General features: G+C 53.4%; 1 protein-coding gene across 1 annotated transcript in view; it reads right to left on the bottom strand.

The window, feature by feature from the left end:
* Positions 1 to 4836: 4836 nt before the first annotated feature.
* LOC128279079 (trithorax group protein osa) overlaps positions 4837 to 26169 on the bottom strand; it is a 63115-nt gene continuing 41782 nt past the window's right edge. Inside the window, exons 6-16 of the mRNA XM_053017804.1 lie at positions 12584 to 12632; positions 12330 to 12517; positions 10776 to 11801; positions 10269 to 10466; positions 10063 to 10217; positions 9188 to 9975; positions 8697 to 9127; positions 8278 to 8304; positions 7246 to 7555; positions 7042 to 7168; positions 4837 to 6962 (exon numbers count right to left, since the gene is read on the bottom strand). Coding sequence (XP_052873764.1) covers positions 5627 to 6962; positions 7042 to 7168; positions 7246 to 7555; positions 8278 to 8304; positions 8697 to 9127; positions 9188 to 9975; positions 10063 to 10217; positions 10269 to 10466; positions 10776 to 11801; positions 12330 to 12517; positions 12584 to 12632 — 4635 coding nt within the window. The 3' untranslated portion in view covers positions 4837 to 5626. The remainder of the gene's footprint in view (positions 6963 to 7041; positions 7169 to 7245; positions 7556 to 8277; positions 8305 to 8696; positions 9128 to 9187; positions 9976 to 10062; positions 10218 to 10268; positions 10467 to 10775; positions 11802 to 12329; positions 12518 to 12583; positions 12633 to 26169) is intronic.

Below are 26169 nucleotides of genomic sequence, written 5' to 3'. Positions count from 1 at the left end.
AACTTCTGTGCGCCGCCGTGGTGGCCGCGGCTTTTTTTGAATCCTGCTGTACTGTGTTATATTCCAGAGGTCTGTCTGTTCCTCAACATCAAGCAGCCGTTTGCAAGCACACATCTCTAGTTTACCGTTTTGTTTTGTAATCTATTTTTACTTTGCATGTTATTTGCGGCGCTGCCACCACCACCAGAAACATTTTGCTCCTTGTGAATGTTTTGGAAGGGCACAGAGAGGATGGTTGGATAGAATAGTTCGTTTTGGGCAACAAATTAGTTATCAAGTACAGTGTGTGTATCCTTAGAATTCCCGAGACCGTATCGCCCGGTTGCGTTATCGCATATGTTTTCGATCACCTTTCACCTACCTTCGGGCAACTTACTAAATTACTTTATTTCTTAGATTTCTCTGTACTTTTACTTTCTCCTTCGCTTTTGTGCTTTAAACAAAGTTCAATTTGTAGCTGTTCCTCACCACGCGAGGCAGCTCCGCCTTTCTTATTCGCACCACCGCATTCTTATGTTCCTCGTGAACCCTTTTGTTCGTACTCTCTTCTGCTGATGCTGACACGGTTAGCCTCTTCCGTTTCCGCCGCATGAAACGGAAGTAACACCACCGGAACCCAGCATATCATTTTGACTTTGCCAATCAAACACTGCTTGGCGCCATTCGTGTTAGATAGCTATCAGTTTTCAGTACTGTTTTGCCCAGCCCATGTTTTCAATGCAAAGCAATGCGTGCCGGTTGCGTTCCTATTAGTCCCTTTTTACTCTATTTCTCTTCTTTGGCCATCTTGCCAGCGGATTGGCTTTTAATGGCCAAATTTATGCTACTCTCGGTTGTCGCGGTCTCTGTCGCGAGTTTGTGGACCTCTGTTTATCTGCTTTCGGGAGGGCGGGGGTCCGCGAACTGTTTTGGCTCCTGCCCGCTCGTTCTTATCAATATTCGCGATTCTCAAAATTTAATCTCGCTCCTACTTATACTATTTAGCTTCGGTTTTGCACCAGTGTTTGTGTTTATATTCCTTATCTTTGTTTTCTACTATATTCACACACAATCTCTGCCGCATACCCACTTGTGGATAATATTTTTTTTTACTTCGATGCTTTCGCTCTACTGGTTTACAGCTACAACTACTATATGTTCGTGTTTCGTCATTAAAACTTTTATTTGCTTTTCGTTTTACTTGGTTTGGTTTCATTGCTTGCGCCCACCTGCGTTGCATGGTTGACTCAACAGTACCGAGTTACCTTTCGGACGAGACGCCGTGCGACCCGTTATTTCTCGATGCCGTGGGACATCCGCTTGAAGCGAAAGGCGCCTTTTGATCACTTTTGGATTGCCGATGCTCATATATACCACTTCCTCCCCATGCCCTTTCCTTTTTTTCCGTCTCTTCCAATTGCCTTGCATACTGTGTGTCCTGTGTGTCCTGTCCTTCTTTTGTTAGCGCTGTGCGTGTATGTTCATTTTAGGACACATTGTATGTCTTTTTGCCTCGTCCCCTGTTCACATTTGGTAACGGACGCCCCAATCCGACGTCTTTCCGGGGGGTGGGGTTCCTGTAAGTTCTAGAACGGACGTCGATGTGTGTTCAGCACCACGCGCCCAACCAAACCAAAGCGTTGGTGTGGTTCATCAGCATTTGTTCCACCCCTTTTCGGGACTCGTTCCGGAAACGAAAAACTAATGTGGCCGAAAGACGGATTGAAAGGAGAATCGAGGATTCACAGAAATCGATGGCAATTAAGCGCAGCAATTTACGCAAAAACCAAGCAAACAAGTTTGTGGTTCACTTCCTTTTCAGCATTTGGCAACGAATCTACAGACAACAAAACAAAACATACATAAAATACTGCACTCTTCGTACTTAAACTCCGTGTCGACCTTTTGTGGTCTCTCGGCCACATTTTTGTGGCTTTAGAAAATTGAAGGAACCAAACGAGGGGTTGGGGGGTGTGGTGGGGCATGTCTACATGGCAAGTTGCAAGCTGTCCATCGGGCGACAAATTGATTGACCTGAATCAAATGGGTATCAAATGGGAAAGAAAAACAAAACATCTCCAAGAAATAAGTAACACAATTATAAACTGAACTACAAAACGACAGCCAACTGCGTAACCCCGATCAGTTTGCGGATGAAATCGGGAATAGACGCGAAAGAAAAAATAAACTGCGGGGTAAACAAAAAGGAACCAACAAACAGGCAACCAAAAATACCAAACAAATAATGTGTAATTGATTCGGTTATATTTTTTATTTTATTTTTATGTAAAAGTTGTGTTCGCATGTTTGCTGAATGTTTGTGCTAGTGTGTGTGTATGTGTGTGTGTGTGGTGTATGTGTGTGGGAGGGGAGGGGGTGGTAAGTCTGCTGGCTACTTTGCTTTATTAGTTTTGCATGCATCGCACTCCTGATTCGCGATGATTTGTCTGGCCGAACGGAGAGGTGAGATAGCCGAGCCAAAATTATCTATCCTCCACTACACACACCCGCGCTAGCCCTCCCGGGGCTTATCAGCATTAGCAATGTCGGGGGCTCACCTCAGCCCCGCGGGGCAAAACAAGAATTCTAATATACATAAAACTGACTATGGAATAAATATTAATTGATTAAAATTAAAACGAAATAGAATTAAATTATTCTAAACGCTCCTCTTTACCTATGGCGTTAAACCGCCGCAATAATGTGGTAGGCTCTAACACTGTTCGCCGTCGTGCACGCTCCGGGCGTCTGACGTTTTACATCCTAGGTGCTCCGCCGCGTCGCGTTTGCCTTATCTTACGTAATACTTCCACCCCAAACGGTCTCCGCCACCAGCTAGATATAGTAGCGGAGGAAACCGGATATCGGAGCGGATATACTTACGACAGTACGTCGTCGTGTTTGCTAGATATTTTATATAAATTTTATACATTTTACCGATCTACGTAAGCGTTGCTACGGGCGGGTGGAGAGGGGCGAGGGGGCTCTAATCTTTCCGTACTCCTCCATACTCTCCCTCTCGCTTTCTTTCTCTACCTCGAGATGTTCGCTTTTTTTGCAATTTAATTTAATTCATTTGCTTCTTTTCCATTGATGACACAAACGCGTGTTGATGCTCATGATGCTGTTTGTAGGTGTGTGTGTGTTGTGTAAGTGGGTCTTTTTGGTTCAGCAAATAATAAAACAAAAAAATTATTTAAAAAACATCGAGAAATCGAGAATCCCTTACCGCTGTCCCAACAAGCGCAGGCCTAGTAGTAGCGAGTCAGTCTATGAACAGAACTAAAGAAATCTAACACTACAACTCTCGATGCACGAAACTCTTCCAAATGCAACCTAGCTCAGTCGCTGCTCGGCTGACCTTTCGTCGAAAATAAATGCACTTCTCTGTTGCTTAAATTGTTGTCGGTTCACGATCACCATCGAAGGTGATCCGCGGGTTTAGTTTGCGCATGAAGTGTGATGTTCCTTGCATCACACTACACCGATGAAGCGAGCCGTCCCTGTTGTCGTTGTGACTGTGGGAAAGTAAGTGTGATTCAAACATTGTACTGCACTTAGTGTGATCCCGTGTATCGTTCGTATGTTGTTGCTGATGTTTCCCAGTGAGTGATGAAACACCGAAAAGAACTTTAGACAGAGTGTCAAAAACCAAAAAATAAAATCGGAAACGCGACGGAAGATTCGCACATAAAACCAAGGAACGAATATGCGAACAAGAATGACGCATCTGACGTGTGCCATGCTTCAAAAACGATTGAAATGAAAATGGAGGATAAAACTACTCCACTTCATAGAGTGTTGTGCCCAAGAACTTGAACCACACGCGCTATTCTTGATAACCGACTCTGGTTTCTTTTGCTATCTTTCTTTCTTTCTTTTTTTCTCTCTTTCTTTTTTTCTGTTTATCTCTCTCTTTCTTCCTTACTTTCTTTCTTTCTTACTTTCTTTCTTTTTTCTCTTTCTTTCTTTCTTTCTTTCTTTCTTTCTTTCTTTCTTTCTTTCTTTCTTTCTCTCTTTCTTTCTTTCTTTCTTTCTTTCTTTCTTTCTTTCTTTCTTTCTTTCTTTCTTTCTTTCTTTCTTTCTTTCTTTCTCTCTTTCTTTCTTTCTTTCTTTCTTTCTTTCTTTCTTTCTTTCTTTCTTTCTTTCTTTCTTTCTTTCTTTCTTTCTCTCTCTCTCTCTCTCATTCTCTCTTTCTCTCTTTCTTTCTGTCTTTCTATCTTTCTTTGTATGTTTCTTTCTTTCTCTCTCCCCGTCCGTCCCTCTCTCCGTCATTTGATTGCGATTGACGTCACAGTGCAACAAGGACATTCATAAGCAAGGGCTTGTTTGGAAAATGATAGAAATGATGAGATCTAATAAAAGCATATAAAATGTATCTAACGCAACAAGGAGAAGTCGAAAGGATAGTGTGTGGTGCATTTAAATTAGAAGGCGAAACACCGCGCGAAACGTAGTGACGCCCCAAATGAACGGCACTGCACACACATAGCCGTATAGTATGACACGCCACCTTATTCGTCAGGCCTCCACAGCCTCCCCTGCCGTCTTCTGCAGCAGTCCCGCTCCCCCGCGTCTACAGAGCCATGGTCAGTCTTAAGGGTCCGTTACCCGACCGGGCACACACAATATTGATGGATGGTGCGCGAAAGTCATCGGAATCGGCATCGGGGAAGTGGTGTTCGGCAGTTGGTTCCTGTGGATACGTGTGTGGATGGACAGTGGAAGCGGCGGTCACCGACCGGCGATGAAAGAGGGAGGGGGGGGGGTCAGTTGCACAACGGACCACTGCTTTCGGCGTCCGGAACATAAAAAATGCACCGCGCGACGAGGGTTGACTAGGCCGAGACAAAAAAAAATAACGATGAGATGTTTTGGCTGCACTAGAGCGCGTGCACCAAAAGACAATCAACTGAAGCTGAGCTGAGCCTCCTCTAGCCGGCGTACGTTCCGCTTGCTTGCGCTCGTCCTGCGCGCGCGCGCCGCTATCCTGTCGATGGGGCGCATGCGGCAGTCCTATATTCCACTTCAAACGGCTTATGTCACACATACACTCTCTCTCTCTCTCTTTCTTTTTTTCTTTCTTTCCTTCTTTCTCTCCTTCTTTCTTTCTTTCTTTCTTTCTTTCTTTCTTTCTTTCATTCTTTCTTTTTTCCACCTAGAGCGCCTTTCTCTGCGGCGGTATCACTTACTCTTTTTCTACAGTATCTACAATATTGTTACGACTCTTCGGCGTCGTAGGCAAGGCTTTTCACCACCACCTCCTCCTGGTTCTGTCTGGTTTCTGGTCTGGTAATGTTTCGTTTTCTGGCTGTTAATGTTTTCCCTTTCAAGTCTCTCTCTCTCTCTTTCTCTCTTTCTGTCGCTCTCTCACGCAAGTGGCGGCACTCAGTGGCGGTCCAGGGGTTCAGTCGTCATCGACGATAACGATCAATGGTGGTTGCTGCTGCTGCTTTGGTTCTCCTCCTACTGCGCCGCCCATTGCTGCTGCTATCACCTGAGCTCTGCTGTTCTGACCATCGTTATTGGTGGTGGTGGTGGTGGTGTGGGCGGTACCATAGCCGTCACATCGGTTATCACCATCACCAACACCGCCATCGTCACCACCACCACCACTAGTAGCGGTGGTCAGCAGGCCCGCCGACTATCATCGGGACTGAGAGGAGTCGTCCTTCTTGTGCATGTCCAGCGAAACCCCGGGCAACGAGGAAGCGGCCGACGGGGGCGCCGATCCGGCACCCGACGACGAACCACCACCCGCATTCCCACCACCATTCGTTGGCGGTCCGCCAACACCTGAGGCACCACCGCCACCACCAGGAGCAGACCCAGGAGAGGATTTGTGGTTGACGCTGCCACCGCCACCGCCGCCGCCGCCGCTACCACTGTTGACACTGCCTGCCGACGGGGGTCGTCCACCGGGCGGCTGTGGTGTGCTGGGTCCAGAGCCGCCACCACCACCGCCGCTCCCTGGTGGTCCCCCACCACCACCACCACCGCCCACCGAAGGCAGGCGGTGGTGATGGGAAGGCAGCGGCGGTTGATGGGGTGGCGGCACCGGGCTAGGCTCCTTGCCCCGGTAGTGGACGGCCGTTTGCGCCGCGTACAGTAGCGACGCCTTCGCTTCCTCCGCCCGATACGCGTCCATGATCGGGTTCGACATGGGATTGTAGCGGAGCTGGTGGTGCAGCGACTCGAACCGGTAATCCCGGAACGGGTCCGGGCCCCAGCTGCCGTGTGGGGGCGGAAAGTGTCCCGGCAGCCCCATCGACGGGGGTAGCATCGTGCGCGAAAGGTGACCGCCCGGCAGCATGTGCGCGGCCGGCAGCCGCCCGGTCATGTACGGGTGGTGCGGCATCATCGACGGGTGATAGCGGGGCTCGCTGGCAGCGGCCGCTGCGGCGGCCGCTGCCGCCGCCGCGTGGCTCCGCATCAGCAGCTCCGTTTCGTCCTTGCGCGGCTCCTCCTTGATCCGGATGTCCACCAGCTGGTGCTGGTGGACGCCGTCGGTGGGCGGGCCGGTACCATTCCGCAGCGGCGACCGGTCCCGTTTGAGTGAAGCGGCCGCTGCCGCCGCTACGGCGACCGCCGCCGCCGCTGCCTTCGATTCGCGCTGCTGCTGGTGCAGTATCCGTTCGCGCTCCATCTCCCGCCGCTCCATCTCGCGCCGCTCCTTCTCCTTGCGTTCGCGCTCCCGCTCCTGTTCACGCTGCCGCTCGCGCTCCTGTTGCTCCTTGCGCAGTTTCTCCTCGCGCTCGCGCTCCCGCTGCTTCTCGCGCTCCTCACGCTCACGCCGCTGCCGCTCACGCTCCTCTCGCTCCCGCTGCCGCTCGCGCTCTTCCGCTTCGCGGCGCGCCGCCGATTCGGCCGCCGCCGCCAGCCCCGGATCCTGCTTGATCGGTGGCCACGAACCACCGCCACCGCCGCCGCCACCCGCGGTCGGCCCCGGTTGGTATCCGCCGCTCACGCTACGCGGCATCGCACTGAAAAAGGGAAAGAAAGACAAAAAATACATATAATAACGCGTGACGCATGACGGGGCCGGATGCGAGATAGACCTACCTGCGCCAGGGATCGTGCAGGGAGCCTGGTATCTGCGAACCCATGGGAAGGTCGCGCGAGAAGGGCGACAGGCCGCTGAACGGGGAGCCTCCATACGGTGACGCGTACCGGCCGAACGGGGATACACCTATACAACAAGTGGTGTTGGTTAGTAGTAGTAGCAGTCACACACGACTCTCGTGTGTTCGGAGGAGACGGACTCACCTATATGACTAGCCGGGGAGCCCATGAAGCTCGGGGGCAGCGGGGCGGACTCGTACGGTCCAGGCCGCCCCGGGAGGCCTCCCGGTGGAAAGGTGGACGACGGCAGGTCGTGCGGTCGCACGAGCCCGGCCGCCGCCGCCGCTGCCGCCGCCGCTGCCGCCGCCGCGGACGACGGGTACATGTGCGACGGTGGTCGCAGCATCTCCGACGCCGTCTTTATCGAGGCCACCTTGTCCGGGTTCTGCTTCGCCTGGTGGTGGTAGATTTCCCACGCAATTCGCACGTGCATCGCGTTCCACTTTCCCGTTTTCTGTTGACCACGACAAAAAAGGACATCAATAGAGGCGTGTGATTAAAGGCATGATAGAGAGTGGGCAAAAAGAGGGCAAAGTACGAGAGAGATGGAGGAAAAGGGGAGAGAGTAGTTGAGTAGCTTATTGGAGTGGATTGAAGAGCACGATTAAGCAAAGTACTAAAAGCACTCAAAGGTTATAGCGCACTCAGATCGATATTACTGAGTCGGAAGGTATTAGTATTTAACTAGAAGCTGAACATACTAAAAATAGAACTAAATGGCAGAATAGAATTAAAAAAGAAGAATAGAATTTAAAATGGCGATTTTGACTTAACAAGCATGTGATCCCATGTGGCCTTCAAGGAAGGGGCTTTAGGATGGGACAGAAAGGTGTGATCCATCACAAGCTTCTAAAACCTGGTGAAATCTCGTTTGATTCAGATCGCTACTGACAACAAATGATCGTATCTTCTGGTCCGCCATGGAGGCGCCAGGTGCAGAGCTCAATGGCACTTCATCTGGTGCCTCCAAAGCAAAACTGGTTCAGGATACAATCAAATCACTTGGATGGGAGCTGCCAAATTGAACCTCAGAGGGATGGTGGGATGGGGTGGATCCCTCAGGATGCGAATGTGGGTGTGGGTGTGTGCGTGAGTGTCGTAGGGGTTCCCGCCCCCCCATCCCCCACTCCTCTCTCACTCTCTCTGTGATCCCACGGCCCGACCCATTCTACCTACCTTCTTGCTCGGATCGACCGGAGCCGCCTGGTTGTGTTTATGTGTGTGTTGGTGTGTGTGTGTGTGAAAAGGATGACCATTATGACAGGCGCGGGATGACGATGATGAAAACCGATGCGGGGATGAAACGATTAAGTGATGACGATTAGTGTTGGTGGCGATGATGATGATGATGATGATTGCGATTGCGAAGATAGCGTGATAGTGAGTGAGATGTGAAGAGAGAGATATATATATATAGAGAGAGAGAGAGAGAGAACGAAAGCACGTAAGATCAAAATAGCCCAACAAAAAAAGCAAACCCAGCCCAAAGGGGCCAGCAGAAGATCCGAAGCGGAGCGAAGCGCAACGGGGAGGGTGGGGGAGGTTGGCGGCACATGCGGACACGGTTACCGGTATGGTACCGGGGTGAGCAACACACGTACCTTCGGCACGAAGGACTGCAGGTGGCTCGGCGGCACGAACTGGGTCGGGCCGCTGAGCCCGGGGTGCAGCAGGCCGGGCGGGTAGCCGGCGTACGCGTTGGGCATCCCGCCGAGCCCGGTGCGGTAGAACGGCGAGTCGACGGCCCCGATCTTCGGCACGTCCTTGAAGAGGGGCGGCGGAAAGAGGGCGCCCGGGGCGCTGCCCGCCCCGGCCGGCAGCATCGACTGGTGCTGGTGGAGGTGCGTGTGCTGGTGCTGGTGGTGGTGGAGCTCCTGGCGCAGGTAGGGCGGCCCAGGTCCGGGGCCGCCCGGTCCACCACCAACCGCTGCCACGGCTGCGGCTGCGGCCGCCGCCGCCGTCAGGCCGCTGCGATCGAGAAACCGGTTGTCCAGTTCGCGCCGCAGCATGTCGGCTTGGTCTGAAACTGGAAAAAGGGGGGGGCGGTCAGAAGGTGGTGATCGCGGGGCTCAACTCTCTGTGTTACCTTTGGGCGAGAAGAGCGACTCGGCTGAGAACGGGTGGGGGGCGGCGGTGACTGATGACGATGACGAAGACGATGATGTGGGTGGTGGTTGCGGTTGCTGTTGCTGTGCTCCTCCACCGAGTGCCGGTGGCCCCCCGCCCGTCCCCGGCGTAGATGATGAGGAAGAGCTCGTAGAAGCGAGCGGTGGCACGGGTGGCGTGGCGAAGAGCGACGAGGCGGAAAAGGCCGCCGAAGCCGCGGACACGACCACCGCCGCCGCAGATACGTTCGGAAGCGTCGACGGTGACGGGGCTGTCGGGCGTGGTGCATTGCCGCCGGGCGCACTACTGTTGGCCGCCGCCGCCCCCGCCGGAGAGTGAACGTGGTGGTGCTGCGGATGATGCGGTGGTAGCGCCGGGTGCTGCTGCTGCTGCGAGTGCTGCAAGTGCGATCCGGGCCAACCCGGGGGCACCCCTCCGCTGACGACGCCGCCGACTGAGGACGACATCAACAAGCCGCCGCCGCCCATCGCCAGTGTTGTCTTAGGATAGGTGAGACTAGAAGAAACGGCCGACATGGCGGCCGACGAGACGGCGAGCGCTACCGAGTGCGGCAGACCACCGGCGGCGGCAGCAGCGGCGGCGGCAGCGACGAACGCGGGTAGTGGTGCGGGCGACGGACCTCCCCCAGGACCTGGCCCGGCGTGGGCAGAGGGGGGAGCGGCCGCCGCACCCACACTCAAACCATACGCGGCGGCAACAGGTATCGTGGAGCCCGGCGTCGAGCGGGATAAACTACTTACGTTACTACTACAAAGAGACAGAAAGAGAGAGAGAGAGATGAAAGAGATGAGAATGGTTGACTCGTTGACTGGCGCACAGCGCAAGGACACATACCTATAGCTATCTCGTTCCCGGTTCGGACTGTGACCGCGGGGCGAGTGTGGACGTGAGGAGACGGCTATGCTGACACCACCACCACCGCCGCCGCCGCCGCTACTGCAGCTGCTGCTGCTGCTGCTACTGCTGCTGCTGCTGCTACTGCTGCTACTGCTGCTACTGATGATGGTGGTGCTGCTGCTGCTGCCGTTAGCAGCCGGAGCCGCCGATGTCAGGTGTGAGGAAGCGGGATGGTGTTGCTGCGACGGATGGCCACCACTAATACTGCTACTGCTGCCGTTACCACCATGATGGTGCGCAGGGTTCCCACTGCTGCCCAGGTGGTGTTGGTGGTGGGGATGGGGATGGTGGTGTTGATGCAGTGGTCCCGGCGAGCCACCGGGCCCGAGCGCGTGCGGGTGCTGGTGCGGGTGGTGGGGCGCCATCCCGAGAGGCGGAGGTGGCCCGGGTCCTGGCCCGGTGCCGGGTAGCGGATTCATCAATCCGGACGCCGCCGCCGAGTGGCACGCGAGCGCCAGTTGGTGTTGATGGTGGTGGTGGTGGTGCAGCGGATGATGGTGTTGTTGTGGGGGCGGAGGTGGTGCCACTGATCCGCTGCCGGGGCCGGGGCCACTACCGGGAAGCGATGCCTGCGACGACGACGATGGCGGTGGAGGCGGCGGTGGTGGCGGTGGCGGCGGTGGAGGCGGAGGCGGAGGCGGTGGTGGTGGCGGGGGAGGTGGTGGTGGTGGCTGGTGCTGCGATCCGGGTACCGACGGCGGCGGCTCGGCGGACGAACGCCCGCCTCCGGTGTTGGTGGAGGAGGGCGGTGGCGCCGCCGCCGCCGCCGTGCTGGACACGATCGTGACGGAGCCCGATGACGAGGACGACAACGAGGATGACGACGATGACGACGAGGACGAAGACGAGCTGGAGCTCGGGGTAATGGGCCGTATCTTCGGCTGAGATGCGTTAGCCGCCGTCGCCCCGGAAGCGGACACCGTGATGAGAGGAGACGACGACGATGACGAGGGGTCGCGCTCGCTACGGGGAGGCGGTGGCGGCGGTGGTCCGTTGTTCGTTGGAGCCGCCGTAGGAGCGGCCGCCGCCGGCTGCGGTTGCGGCTGCAACCGGGTCGGGTCCATCAGGCTCAGCCCCATCAGCGTGTGGTGGTGGGGAGGCATGGGCGCCAGGGCCGGGTGCATGCGAGGCGATAGATTCGGCGAGCTGACGACCGACGGCGGCAGGTAGGGGTTATGCTGGAAGCTGGCGTACGGCGAGTAGAGCGGGTAGCTGGGGTAGGCGCGGTGGTGGTAGTGAGGCGGCAGGCTGCCGAGCCCGTTGGCCATCATCAGCGACGGGTGGCCGACGGCGGCTGCTGCCGCTGCCGCGGCCGCCGCAGCCGCCGCCGCCGCATGACTACCGTTCAGGAGCGTGGCGGCCGCCGCCGCCGCAGCCGCTGCCGATGACACCGACGGCATCGCGGCGCCGCCCGGTACGGCGGGGCTGCTGTTGCTGCGTAACCGATCGCCGGCCGCGGATCCATCGAGGCTGGTGATATCACTCGGGGTGCTGCGGCCAGCCACCGCCGGAGTGGCGGTTGGCGGGATCGACGACAGTGGCAGGAAGGACAGCGGCGCGGCACTGCCCCCGTTCGAGCCACCCGAGCCGCTGCCCGTCAGCTGCTGATGGTGGTGGTGGTGGTGATGAGGAGCAGCAGGATGTTGATGATGCGGGTGCTGATGCGGGTGGTGGTGCTGATGGTGGTGGTGATGGTGGTGGGGATGATGATGATGGCCGCCGCCGCCCACCACCACGCTGCTGCTGCTTGTTGGTCCTAAACTATTCGAGACGTTCACCGCCAGGACACCACCACCGCTACTACTGCTACTACTACTACTACTAGTAATGCTGGCCGCCGCCGTCGCCTTCGACGATGCCGGCGGCTGGGGCGACGTATTGGTAGGCGGATACTGATTGGCGCTTGACGAGGGCGGCTGCTTTGGGGTGCTGTTGCTGCTCCCCGTCACCGGGGACGACGCCATCGGCTGCGCTGGCGACTGCGGTGAGCTGCCCGTGGACGGTGCCGCCACCGCCGCCGCCGTTCCTCCTGCCTGTACGTGCTTCGGCGTGGTGGTGCTGGTGGGGAGGATGCTACTGCTGCTGGTGGTGGACACCGTGAGTCCTCCCCCCGCCGTCGTTATGATGCTAGGTGGCCCGCCATTTCCAGCACTACTGCTGCTGCTGCTGCTGCCCACCACCACCGTCGTCGTCGTCGTCGTCACGGTTGGTATCTTCGCCGAGGCCGTCGGCAGCAAGGGTTTATTGCTTGTGCCGCCGCCGCCAGCCGCCGTGTGCGGTGATGGTGGCGGCTGCGGAGGTTGCTGTTGCTGATGCTGTTGTTGTTGGGCGGCCGTCGGCGACCCGTGCCGCTGCAGCGGCGGCGGCTGCTGCTTCTGTGGTGACGCGACGGCTGCCGCTGCCGGATGGCCAGTACCGTCGCCGCCGCCGCCGCCGCCGACGCCGCCGACGCCACCACCAAGCGACGTTAAATGTGTAGCAGTACTGCTCAGTGGTCCGTTTGATACCTAGAGGTGGGAAACGAGAGGCGAGAGCGAGAGAGAGATAGGGATGAGTGTAATGAGTCATTATTTGGGCTCCTTTGCCCTCCCTCTGTAGTGGCTATATCGTGGGTGCTAGCATTCGTCAATATTCGTCTTCAGGCGACCACCATTTTGTATCACTCATAAACTCGTTTGTTTTTTGATAGAGCTGGTGGCCCACCACCGGAGGCCTTCTGCAACGTATTTTCAGACATTTCATTCCGGACACGAAATGTAATCGCCACACCGCGTTGATGAATAGAAACTGTTTACAAAATCGCAAACATTCTGATTAGTATTTTGACGTTTAGTTTGACACAGATGGCGCTGGACCACCGAAGGTTTTCTGCGACGTTTTCAACCTTGCTGGCAGCAGCAATTTCATTTTGCACATAAAATTAATCGGAATTGTGCCATGTTGAATAAGCTCAGACATTATAAAAAGCAAAAAAATCACTTTCAAACTGTTTACAAAGTCACAAACACTCTGATTAGTATTTTGACGTTTAGTTTGACATACAGCACACACAGCGGCACACACCAACGAGGCCGGCAAATTAGCAGTAAAAACATTTGTCCCTATCGGAATCGAAAAAGATTCAAAATCAAAATTCTCCTTACTTTGGCCCATGGCAAGCTGCTGCGTCGAACGTCGACGAGCAAGAGCGACTTTCGGCCACACAGTGTCAGACTATACAGCAGCAGCCAATGACCCAACGCAATTCTTACGGCTGTCCACACAACTTATCTCCTCGTACGTCGAGAGCCCGCCAAAACCCATGTGGTATTGGTGTACCGCTTCGTGATTGAGCAGCACAACACCATATTGTGTTGTCCGTATTGGATCAGCCCGCCAGTTGATAGACGTAGTACACACACGCACACTGGATGGTCATTTCTTTTTTCGGTTTTAGTTGTGTCACTTCGGCACCGCGGATACCGCGTGTTCCAGCGCGTTGAAGGGGTCTGATAAAAAAGCAAATACTGTTCGTATTTTCATCTTATCAAATCGATTTAAAATGGCAACAAATTGTAGACAACAGAACGGTAACATATTCGTAGGTATGTTCGGATCGGATCTCATCGGAAACGTCTTAAATAAAATTTTGAAGCTCACGTAAAAATAATGGATTTCATTTTTAGCCAACCTAATGTTAATTAGGTTCAAAATGGATACATTCTACGCCTGCCACGGCAACGGAGTCGGGTTACGATCTGCAGCCCAGAGCGTGCGCTGCTATTGGGTGCCCCCCTCCGCCATGGTGAAGTATAATCGATTACTTAACATAATTACAAGGCGAATGATTGATCCGTACATGGATTAGGCACGAGAGCCACTGCGTCCCGCGAGCTACCTAACCCAGCACAGACAGACGCGATCGGAGGTGCTAGGAGCCGCGTTCGACATATTTCACATACTACTTGACACATTATTTGTGCCCCCGACCGACCGAGAGAAGCACATGTCCGTTCATAACACGCCGTTTAAATCCATCGTCAGACGTGGGAAACCCACACCTATCTGGGCAGGTAATGGTCGGCGGCACGGCACACGCAGGAGAACGTCGTCGTGGTTAGCCTCAATTTAATAGACGCATTTGAATAATTGTGATATTAATTTCCATGCAAATGGCCACTGATCGGTGGTGGTGGTGGCGTGTGCCACTGGCACACACACACCCCTCCTCCACCCGTTCCGTTCCGTGATGCGTGACTGATTTATCAACACCTATTCCCTCTCTCTCTCTTTTTTTCTATCGAAAGTATGCCGCTTAGCCGCCAAATAGGTAGCTGCCGAGGGGTCACATTAGAGGGTACGGTTCAACACACAACCCAGACGCAGAGCATCCTGCCTATTTGGTGCCTCTTTCGTACACCCCCTCCTGGACAGAAGAGGAAGACCCAGCAAAACAGCAAATCGCACATCTTTGGGCTGCTACTGCTGCTGCTGCTGATCTCGGAACGAACCATCAGCGAGATAATTATCTTGGCCAGGGGCTGGGTACAGCAAGAGCGAGGAACAGGAGGAGGAGTGTGGTGTTTTGCCGCACAACTCCACCACAGTGGAGTCTCGTCGTCGTCGTCGTCGTCACTGGTAATCCATTTCCTTCGGAGTGGGGATCGATCCGCTGGATGAGCAGTGTGATTACAGGTAACACCTTCTCCTCGGTAGTGTATCGGAGCCAAGATCTGAATCAATCCGCTTTCTTCCGGTCCCGGAAGGTACCAGAGGGACAATTTGCACCTTTCGTCGCGCGCTCGGACATGACTCGGACTCGACTAGGTGCACACTGTTTCTATGGGAGGACTTGGACAGCGTCCGATTCTATTTGCCAAATTGAGGCATCTCACTATCGGCTCAAAAGATGACAGATAGATGGCGCTGGTGTATAAGCTTCTTGAAAAACCATACGATTGTTTGGAAACCCTAAAAGGCGATGTTTGTGAAAATTCTAGCAAATGGCCAACTTCAAGCAGATTGAGTTCGTCAGTCATGCTGCACTGTGGACCCAAAGGTAACAAAGGTGATATATGTCGAGAATTAATGTTTAGAGCACCGCCACCATTCTGAGAGTCCTCTCAAATGGCTCTAACTGACCAGTGTAAAAACCAAGCCAGATGATGATGTAGGTGTCTCTCGTCGTCACGCAGGCGGTCTCTACCATCGAACCACGGTCGCCGTGGAATCGGTGGTCCCAAACGATTCGTGATGTGAAAGCTACCCATGCCCATGTCGGGGGAGGCCAACGTGAACGAATAAGGGCGGGACAGTAGCCCGTTCCTTGGACCGCAGCCGCCTTGGACGTCGACACCATACATAGTGTTTGTGTGTGTGTGTGTGGTGTAGGTGCCAACGAAACCATACCGAGCGAGTAAAGGAGAGCGCCTCACGGACGGATGGTAGGACGTCGAAGCTTTGCCTCAATTATCCGGATCGGGGCAAGCAAAAAACTTCCCGACGGATCCCCCCATAACTTATACGTAGCATAGAACCTGTTTGGTGTGCCTGCACTGCTGTTGGCATATGCTCTACGTGGGACGCGCATCCCTATACACGGGCGTGCCAGCAGCTGCTCCGATATGTTTTGACCCAATCCACGGTTCCGCGAATGTTCCCCGCCGGACCTGCTAGCTGCTAGAGCAAGGGTTGTTGGCTGGAATCTAGTTTGGTCCTCCACAACAAGGCTGCATCCGCCGATCGAAGATCGTTCCGTAAGTGATCGGGACCGCTCCTCCGACCACTGTGCACGGCGGCCCACCGTCCTTGGGCTCCTCTTGGACCAGGGGCGATCATTGCGCAGCGCCCATTTCATTCGTGTTCGCCGAGCAGTCGGACGGTAAACAAAGCCGCTTAAAGTGGGCTCTGTGCGATCGTCGTTATTGATTGAATATTCATTCGTTCGCAAAATCGCCGTAAAATCTGCTGGTCTAATACGTCCTCCTCTCCAAGGTCCAAGATCACCCCAGAAGGTTCTAATGGGCGCGTGGCGATGGTCGCGAGGCCCCGCCGCGTTGGTTAACCCTTGTTGAGAGGGCGCGCACGTGTACAATTGAGGCTACGAGAAGCGAGGGGGTACGGGGGTTCAATTTATCCGTCGAAGCGTCAGAAGCGTCGAGAAACGAACGACAAACACGCATACATGTATGTATATTCTGTAGCGGACCCTGGAACATAAACCGACTCTAGTTTTCTTTACAGTGTATACGAGAGATCTCTGGCACGTGCGCGCAAGTTTATCCAAGAGAACGAACCCTGCCTTGTCCTTGGCCGTGTAACGTCGGACCAGGACCAGTACTGTAATCCCTCGGTTCAGCCACTTCTTCAAGTTCAGACTGAGGTGCGCGACATCCGGTAGTAAGCGATGGGCGCCACCCCGATACTGGATGGATGTGGATTCTGTTTCGGAACTGGAACCGTAGCTCAAATTTTCGTTCCAGTTGGACCGCGGACGACGACCCTGCGTCCGAATGTTCAGTGTGTAGAGTCTAAAAACCACTCAAGTCCAGGAGGACTTCGAAAGTGAAGACACAGTCTTAGGTACCGGGAGTTTAACGGCTTGTGGACCACCGCCGAGAATACCGATATCCTAGGAAACGCACCGGAGTAGCGAACCACACCTGCACAAGCGTACCAAGCACGTCATATTTCGTGCACCATCCGGGCACAGGACGTTACCAAGGTGGTGTATGCAGCAGGAGGCGCTAGGGAACGGTTGCTGTCGGCAACGCCGGCTCTCCCCGGGATCCCGTGTTTTCATTAGTTTTTACCCCGCGATTGGTCGGGAGGAGACCACTCGAGAGCCAAGGCAACGGTGGAAAACAAAGTGCGTGTGCGAAAAAGGATGTTTTCGGTGAACGCCGAGAAGACAAACCCACTCTACAACTCTCTACAAGTAGAGAACATATTTTCCAATCATATCTCGCGCGCGCTGCACACAGAGCTCGCCACTCTCTCCTGCTGCTACTGCTGCTGCCACTGCACAGACCCCGCTCTCTCTCTCGGTTGGTGGGCTTCTGGGAGATCGTCCATCATCCATGGGTCGAGTAGGCGACGATGTGCTCGAAAATCGCTACCAACGAGCCGAGCCGAGGACTCTCTCTGGACGTTCGTTCTAAGCGATAGAAGAGGCGCTGCTTATGGCCCTCCCGCCATGTGAACACACCAGGAGCAACCATCGCCCCGCTGTTGTTGTCATTATCGTTTGAGAGATTTCGAACCCGAAACTTCTTCTAGCGCTTACACGGCAGCATGCGGGGTGGGTTTACTATCGTGTCCAAAAAATAACGGAAATTTGTTTATAACTCAAGCACTCTTTACTCATTCTTCTAAAAATTCATTTTTTTTAATTTAATTTCAAAGTGATGAAAAAAAATCACCATTCTGCGTTGTTCAACAGTTTCTGACAATCATAAAAATCGAAGAATTCACCGTTAACCTGTTGACGAAAGGACCCCCGTGTATCGCAACAAACATCCAGCTTCCAATACTACTCTGACATTTTGACACATAATTTCGGTGACAGTGTTGCCAACTTAAAGAAATGAAAACACAAACAAGCCGCCCGTTACTTTTTGGACACAGTGTTAAACGGTATGTCATATCATCACACTCACTCTCAGTGAAAAAGCGTGCCTCGCCAGGGAGAGGAAACACCAAACCTCCCCCGCTACACATCACACGAAACCCCTCAACAAATCCACCGAATCTCGCGTCGGTCCTGCACGATGTCCCGCGGTGAGATGGTGGCGATGGCTCCTCGCTCCGGCTCGGCAGCGGTCGCGCCGGATGCACGGCAAGTTTGCCCAAAAAACGACCAAACAAACCGACTACTCCGCCGCCTCCGGCGAGACAAGAAGTCAGTGGACACACTCGCAGCAACCGCGTCTGTCGGGGCTCTGTGTGCTCTGATATTCCGCCATTATACCACCCATCACCCTATTATCTTGTATTCGCGTGGTTCACATAGCGCCGAGGACGGCAAACCTGGCAGTCCCATCCTGAGCACAGAGAGCATTGTGTGTGTGTGTGTGTGTGTGTGTGTGTGTGTTTGATTGAATTTTGAAACGCACTTCATGCGCCCAGTCTGGCGGCGGCGACGACGACGAGTTTCGCAACAAACTGGTCGGTCGCTCGGACGGTGTGTGTGCGTGTCCTGGTCTCGCTCTCTTTCGACTCTGGAACTACTGGACGTCCACAGGATGCAGGACCACACTGGTCTGGTGGCGTCCGGGTCTGGGGTATGGAAAAATAAACCGCTGAGCATGCTGCTGCGCGCTGACTGGTTGTTGGTGCTGCTGGTGAACCTTCGCTGTCTCCGACCAAAGCAGAGAGACCACGGACTGGATATTGCCCGTTTCGGGAAACCGTCAATTGGATCCCCCACCGAGCCAGCGCTTTTCTCCGTCCGGAAACAACGTTCACCGGTGTCAGTCCACATAAATTAGTGACTTTTCGGCCCGGCCAAAAACAAAAAAAGAAACCCAAGTCCATTCGGGAACGTTCTGCAACATTTCCCAACACAAAGTTCAGATGGAGAGAGAAAGCGATGGAGTTGGCAAAAAAGGCGGTGTTGCTGCCACGCCACGGATGTCGGAGAACCGTCCCCGATATCTCGCCATCGCCTTTGGGCGGCCAAAAGTAGGAGGCGCGCCCGATACCTCTTGATCGCTTCTTGGTCGTCGTCGTCGTCGCCGTGCTCTCTCTGGGTGGCGCGCTGCCAAAGGCTACCCAGGGGGTGAATCGCCAATTCGCCGGCTTTTTTGCTAGCTTTTTGTCGGATTATCTCTTTAGCGGTCCTCGTCGTCCGAGACGCTTCTTCAAGGAGTGCAGCCCAACTACCCCAACACCCAGAGACACACTCCACAAAAAAATCGTGTCGATGGTGGGGCGAAGAGAACCGTAAAAAGGCTTAGAGAGTCCAGTGCTCGCTCCTAAGACTCTAGACGACAGTGAGTACAAACGGAGGAGAGCTCACCGCAGCAGTAGAGTTCCACAGTCCAATGTCCTGGCGCAAGGAGTGGATTTGGCAGCGCGCTTTCGAACGGATCCCGCTTAGCGCTTCCTGTCTGCCTGCCAGCCAGAAGTCCCAAATCTCTTACTTTTTATCTTGTCACTCTTCTTCTTTCACGAAGCACGGGTCATATGTGATCAATTTCTAGAGTGTACCAATGTTTGTTCCCTTCCGTGGACTTGGTGGTCGTTCCGAGGATACTTGACGCGACAATCCAAAATCAGCGAGGAGGCCAACCATTCTTGTGGGTGGGGGGGGGGGGGAGATGCATACGTTGCCGAACAACACGGTTTGGACCAATATGAGAGGAACCCACCACCAGTTCCATAGAACAAGGATGTCCCCCCGTGTCAGGGTCGGGATCTCCAAAACCCGGCAACAATTTCGGGAGGCGACGAGGAAGATATCGACGCTACCACTAGTCTCCCCCATTAGTAGTAAGTTCTGCAGGGGATCCAGAAATTGTTGACCAGACCCCAACCAGAGGACACACCAGTGCGCAAACACAAACCAATTGGACAACATCCCCAACTGCAACACCGCACCCCGGGGGGTCCAGGTCTAGGAGGGAGGTCTCGGAAAGCGATCCACATATCAATATGGCCCGGGGGGTATAATCTCGCAAAATAGTTCACAACAGTGTGAGAGAATAACAATTTGAGTCCATTATACACCGCCGCCGCTTGCCGACCATCAACCAAAGTTTGGCTAAGTAGCACAGCACAGCCAGTCTCTGGCCGCAGGCGATCGTAATAATGTGCGCGTCCCCGCCAGTCATCCTGAGCTTCCCCCCTATAGGAAGGAAGTCCCGTAGTTCCGAGAGACCAACTCTGGGAGCGTGGGACAGACTGCGAGAACCTGGAGTAAGCAGCAGCAGCAGACCGTATCATCCTAGATCAAGCACACACACACATACACAGATCCTGGCCACAACTGTGGCGTGTGGTATCGTCCGGAGTCTCGTAGTGCTGTGGCATACACAGGGCAGGCTCCTATCATTGACAGCAAGGTGTTTTCGCCCAAACCCCGACCTGAATCTCGTCACAGACTCAGGTTGCAGCAGGCAAGGTTTTGCGGAAAGCTATCGGGAATAGAGTCACGACTGTGTGCGTGTGTGTGTGTATACTTCTCGCATCCCCAGTGTTGTGTGTGTGCGATAATCTCTCAGAGAGCTCCCATCATGAAGCGCGAAGGGGCGAGAAATGGCGAAAACTTTTCGATTGCACGGCTGTGTGTTTGCGTGTATCGGGTCCCTTCCTTCTTTACAAGTACCAGAGACTAGACGACGACGGCGGCGGCATCGAGACTCTGGCTCGAGCAGCAGCAAGAAGGAAGATAAGCGTGGTAGCCGTCCGTCCGTCCGTTATGCAAATTGGTCTGTGATTCGATTTATTTCATTACACCAGGCAGAGCAGCCAGTTTGCCCCTACAAGTCGCCTCTTGCCAGTCGTCGTCGGTAACGGAGAAAGAGGGTTTTAGCAACTCTCCTTCTCTCCGCGTGGCACCTCGGGGTGTGTGGGTGTCCCGACCAAACGCCAGACAGTGGCACACACGCGTCGCGTTCTTGTCGGATGCAGAGCAAATCGGATATTCTCAGCTAATCCCCACACACCTGCGAAGGGCAGCCCTGCGAAATACACCGGATGTTTGGTCAGAGGAGTTCGGGCCGCACCTCCAGAAGAGCACCAAGGGAGCACAAGTAGTTTTTGGAGAGCGGAAAAAAAAGAACAACAGTCCAACAGGAAGGCGAAGGGGTGCAGCAGCACGGCACGCGCTGTTCATCATCGGTCCCCTCTCTCGAGAAAACTCGTCGACCTCGTCGTCGTTGTGTGAGGTATGGTGGTGATGACGACGAAAGTGCGGGCGCGACCGACCAAATTGCCATTTTCTCTAATTAAACTAATCTAATTACATACGGGGGTGCGGGTGACTGGTGGTGATGGTGGTAGGGTAGCGCGACGACGACATCCACAACAGCACACCGCGCCGGCGGCCCTGCGAAAATGTTTCTTCGGGCTGTGTGTTTTCACATTTTCAATCAATTTACAACAAGACTCTCTTCCGTTTTTCTTCCGGATTTGCGATTCTCGCTGTTTTGTTCTTGCATTCTTTCTTGCATTCTTATTACATCAAACTTTTTCGATTGCATTTGTCTTTTGCTGTTGTTTCCACTTTGCATTCTTTCACATTCCCTTTTCTGCTTTCTCTAGTTTATTTGTTCTGCTTCTTGATTTGTTTCTTTTTTTGTTTTGTTTTGTTCTTTTCTTATTATTGGTTGTGAGTGTTTTTTTTCCTTTGCTGTCGCGCCCACATTACTTTTGACACAAGTTCTCCGACAACTACCAGTCTATCACTTCTTTTTTCAAAAATTTCATCCAAAGTAAACACAAAACAAGAGCAGGGATTTCCAAAATCCCAAACATTCCCCGCGGGGGAGAGGTAAGTGCAACGCAACACCGGAAAAAGATATTCTCTCTCTCTCTCTCTCTCTTTTCTCTCGGTTCACGCTCCTGCCACCAGCGGGACCAAAATAGCATCAGACGTGGGGTGGTGGTGGAGCCGACTCCTGCCGAGTCTGAGCAACAAACACCCGTCTCGCCTCGCGACGGGACGAAGATACGGGAGAGCAAGTAAGTAAGGGAGGGAGAAGAAACAAAGAGTCACGCTCAAGAACGACCGCTCCCCCCGGCCAAACCACCCACCACCCCGGCGAACGGCCGGTATACTAATAATTTAATTTGAAAAAGTTTTAATGGCTTTTTCATCTCAACTTTATCTTTCCGTAATTTATTCCCCCGGAGTAAATTCTTCGTCGTCGGCGGCAAAGGACACCTCCGAGATACCCGACCACCGTTCCCCCCAACATCCCCTACTACATTCCGCGGGCGCGCGGGAGGGATGAAGTTTTCCGGATCCGGCAAAGTTTCCGGGCGTCGTCCCAGACCTTGTGTTTTCGGTTTATTCTACTCTGCTGTGTGCTCTGCTGTTCTCCGCGTGTTGCGATTTTATGTGCGCTCTAACGAAATGATTTCTTTAAAAAGACATTAACTTTGGGGCGGAACGTTGGAACGCCCTCTTCCCTGAGTTATCGATGGTTTTTTCCTTTTGTTAATTAATTAATTCATTCATTAACTAATAGCAATTGTGTTTGGGTTACTAAAGCTAAGTTCCTATACGCCGTGTGTTGTTGGAAGATTCCCAAGTTGCCTCGAGCCGCACCCTGTAGTAGAGAGATACAGCCAGCCCAGTGTGGGGTTTGGCCGCATCCGAAATCTTGGGGGTCCTCCTCTACAACATGTGGGCATTTAAAACCGTACGTCGTACAATATTTAAACGTCGTACAATATGTTTAACAATACTGCCACAGTTTTGACACATCTGGCAAAGGGTTTCAACAACTTCCACAACTCAACAAGGTTTAATCTGCTACTAAAAGAGGTTTGTCTCTTGTGGACAAAAACGTGGATTCAATTGGAGAATTCTAAGCGTAAAAGCTCCTCCTCCTCCACTGGAATACTGGAAAACGGGACAGGGAAACGGCCATTCAATCATTTTGTTGGGAATTACCTTCACCAGCTCCCCAGACGTGGCTGGAGCCCAGAGGTAATCCTAGTCAGGAATCCTAGTAATACCGGAAGGTAGGAACCCTGGTAAATTGAGACAGAAATGCGACAATGGCCATGTCCATCCATCGAGGCAAAGGCAAAGAAGTTTCAGTCCCAATTTGTTGTCTGTTGGATCGTAGTCGTGTGGACATTTCAGTGGTCTAAGGAAAACTGACAGTTCATGATCGTGTGTGGGGGTCGTCGTAGGCTTAGAGCTCGTCACAGCAGCAGCCTAAGGTGTAATTTGCACCACCATAACATCTTTCGTCCCTTTCCCGAGAGCTGATCTCGTTTGACGTGGCACAGGGAGGAGGAGGTGAGCCACTTAACGGTAATTACGCGCGCTAATCAGGTCCGCAATAACCACATCACGCCGCCGCCGCGAACTGTCATCGCCACGATCGCCGACCGCCATCCTCTCTGGTCATCTGGTGGTCTAGTCAGACGTGGTGGTGGTGGTAGAGCTGGGCCGCTCGTACCAGGGAGACCCGCCTCCTCTCAAGAACCTCGCGCTCTCGTACCTTCGTGTCCGAAAACGACACCCTGTGCGTGTGTGTGTGTGTGAAGGGACACAGACGGTGTGAAAGCTGATACAGCGGATGCTACCCCGATGCCTAGCAGCGTAACCAGTTGTCTGCCTGGCTGCTGCTGCTGGGTTGAGGAAACTAGTGGACCCCCCGGACCTTTTCTCCCCGCGCCGACATTTCTCGCACCGGTTTGTGCAAGAATGTGGCGGAATGTTGAGGTGGTGCTCCATAGGTATGTGGTATGCTGGTATCCCGACAATGTAAGGCACCCTCCACCCTGTTTGATCCTCACCAGTACAGTAGGTCTAACTCTGGTAGTCAGTCAATCAGACCGATTACTTGACCGATTTAAAACGTCAAACTTCATTTTGGAAATTGTAGACCTTATAGTAAAAACTTTGACATTTACGAAATAATGATGGGATACGCCATACGCTTGCAGAAAATGAACAAGGAGACCACCCTGTATAAAATGGAGCATCAATCTTCACACCGCCCAAGGTCCTATAGCTAGAGATGCAGCCCGCCCACCTACTGGTCCCTACTCACTACAGTTCAGGACTGGATTGAGGTTCGAGGCTTCCTCTTACGCCTCAGTTGACTCTGGCTGTATCTCGCTTAGAGTGAACCCCCCCCTTAACCTGGCAAACATTTTGGAGAGGGAGTGTGTTGATTTGATGAAGATATGAAGAAATTCCGCTCAGGTCTATCATCGCATCCCCGCCAGAGCACACAGTGGTCGTGGTGGTGGTACAACACAGCAGCCCACAATGAGAGTAAGGGTGGAATTGTGTCCGTGCGTGTGTGTGTCTGTGTGTTGCTAATGGCCGATCTGTTGTCGTTCGGGAGTCGTCTACACTACTGCGCAAAAGCGACGAGAGCGGGTCGTGGTGGTGGTGGTGGTCGCCACGTGTGGAGTCGCGCGCCCCAAAGTGGTGGTAACGGGGGTGGCGGCACCGGGTGGTGCTTAACAACATTATCACTGTGCGCCTTTTGGACGACGACCTGCCGGAACAGCTGCTGCTGCTGCTGACGATGGACGAATAACCGAACCCAACCCAACCATCACGACGACGACGACGACGACGGCGAAGAGGCACAGAGAGCAAAGGACCGCGCGTCAACGGATGGGACATAAAATTTAACGATTATTTTTATGTTTCCTCATTTCGTCCATTTATCGTTTATTACGGACCCGGGTCGGCGGGCCGCTGGATTCGAAGAAGAAGAGGACGAAGACGAAGCAGCAGAAGAAGCGCGAAAGGCGAAAGAGAAAGCGAGAAAACGGTGACTTCACGGCGAAGCTCTCTGTGAAGCCCACAGGAAGTCACGCCAGGAAGAAACTAAAGGAAAGAGACCAACAGCAGCAGGCACGAACTGGGACTGGGTTGCAGAGCCGGAACGGACCAGCCAGCGGGAGTAGTAAGACGGGAGGATGTGGGGTGAAGAATGTAGAAGAAGCAGAAAATCGAATCGCGCATCGTTTGTGGCGTAAAAACGCAACGGTAAGCGGCGACCACCAACAACCAAACAACCACCACCATCATCATCATCATCGCTGCGCGACCGCCAGCGGCATCGTACGACACACAGCAGGGAGCGGCCGGCGGAGCAAAGGGATAATATGGAAAGAAGGCACCAACCGCGCCACATTTTATCAGCTCGTAACCCTGGCGGAGCCACTGCTGCAGCAGCAACAACACACTACAGAGTGGAGGAGTCGGGACGAAAGAAACGAAGGGCAACAACAGCAAAAGGCGAATCGGAACAGCGCGGAACATCGTGTCACACACGTTCCGCCTTTTTGCCACACATTTGCCTCAAGCAGCAGCCGGCAGTGGCAGCATAAAGTAGCACAACAAGCTACGCGCGCCGCCCTCGGCCGACGACAAAGGGAGACGCGGTGCGACAATTGTCTCAGCCGCCGCTCCTGGAGGCTGCGCTTGCACATCTCTCCTCGTGGATCTCTTTTGGTTGGCGTTGTTGGCGGAAAATTTCGCACCCTTTGGAAACCACTCCACAAGGAGTTGGTCCAACCAGGGATTCAAGAAACCAAAGTTAATAAACCGTGCCTCGGGATCGGGATCGTGTGTTTTCAGAAGAACATTCCTGTTCCGGAAACTACAAGAATTACGGCTAACAACACTCAGACTACCAGGGTCGCTGAGGATCTATTTTTGACTACTGCTAGAGGCTTGACATCTATTAGGCTCTATCTATTCGATGCACACGTTGATGTTTTGAAGTCAGTTCGAATCCTGACACAGTGAAACCAACTTGAATGCAAATGAGTTTGACAGTTGGTGATAATACCGCTCTCGAGTCGGTCGGGTCCAACAGATTCAACAGACGCCGCCCTGGGATATTAACAATAATAACATAATAATAATAGTTATTATTAATATTACGACCTACTACGGCTACGAACGACACGTGAAGAGTAGTGAAATGACAAGACACCCGGGCGTGGAACCCGGAGAATGTGGTCCGGGTGATGCAAGCGGCTTGTTGGTGGTTCGGCCGGTGACGGTGACAGATACCCCAACTGTCACACAATGAGGATTCAGAGTGCGAAACCCCAGCTAGGCACACCATCGTCGCGTAGAAGAATCAAGGAACTCCTCTGTCCGGAAACAGGCCTCCCAAAGTTGCTTCCGTACCATGCAAATTTTGTTCTACTTCTTACGCACTCTCGTTGCCCACAACAAACACTCAAAGTCACACCGAGAGCTTCCGTTTGACAGTTGATGGACACGTTGGTGCTCTCTGATTTTAGCTGGTTGTTTGGCTGCCAAAATACTTCCACCTAAACGCTATCACGCGGCTTTCCTGTCAAAAGGAATGACGGCCCTGAAGGATCTGATGATCCGAAATCCGA

This window comes from Anopheles cruzii, chromosome X (assembly GCF_943734635.1).
Source record: "Anopheles cruzii chromosome X, idAnoCruzAS_RS32_06, whole genome shotgun sequence".
Taxonomy (NCBI): domain Eukaryota; kingdom Metazoa; phylum Arthropoda; class Insecta; order Diptera; family Culicidae; genus Anopheles; species Anopheles cruzii.
Note: the sequence above shows the minus strand (reverse complement) of the source record. Positions and strands in the feature narration are given on the sequence as shown.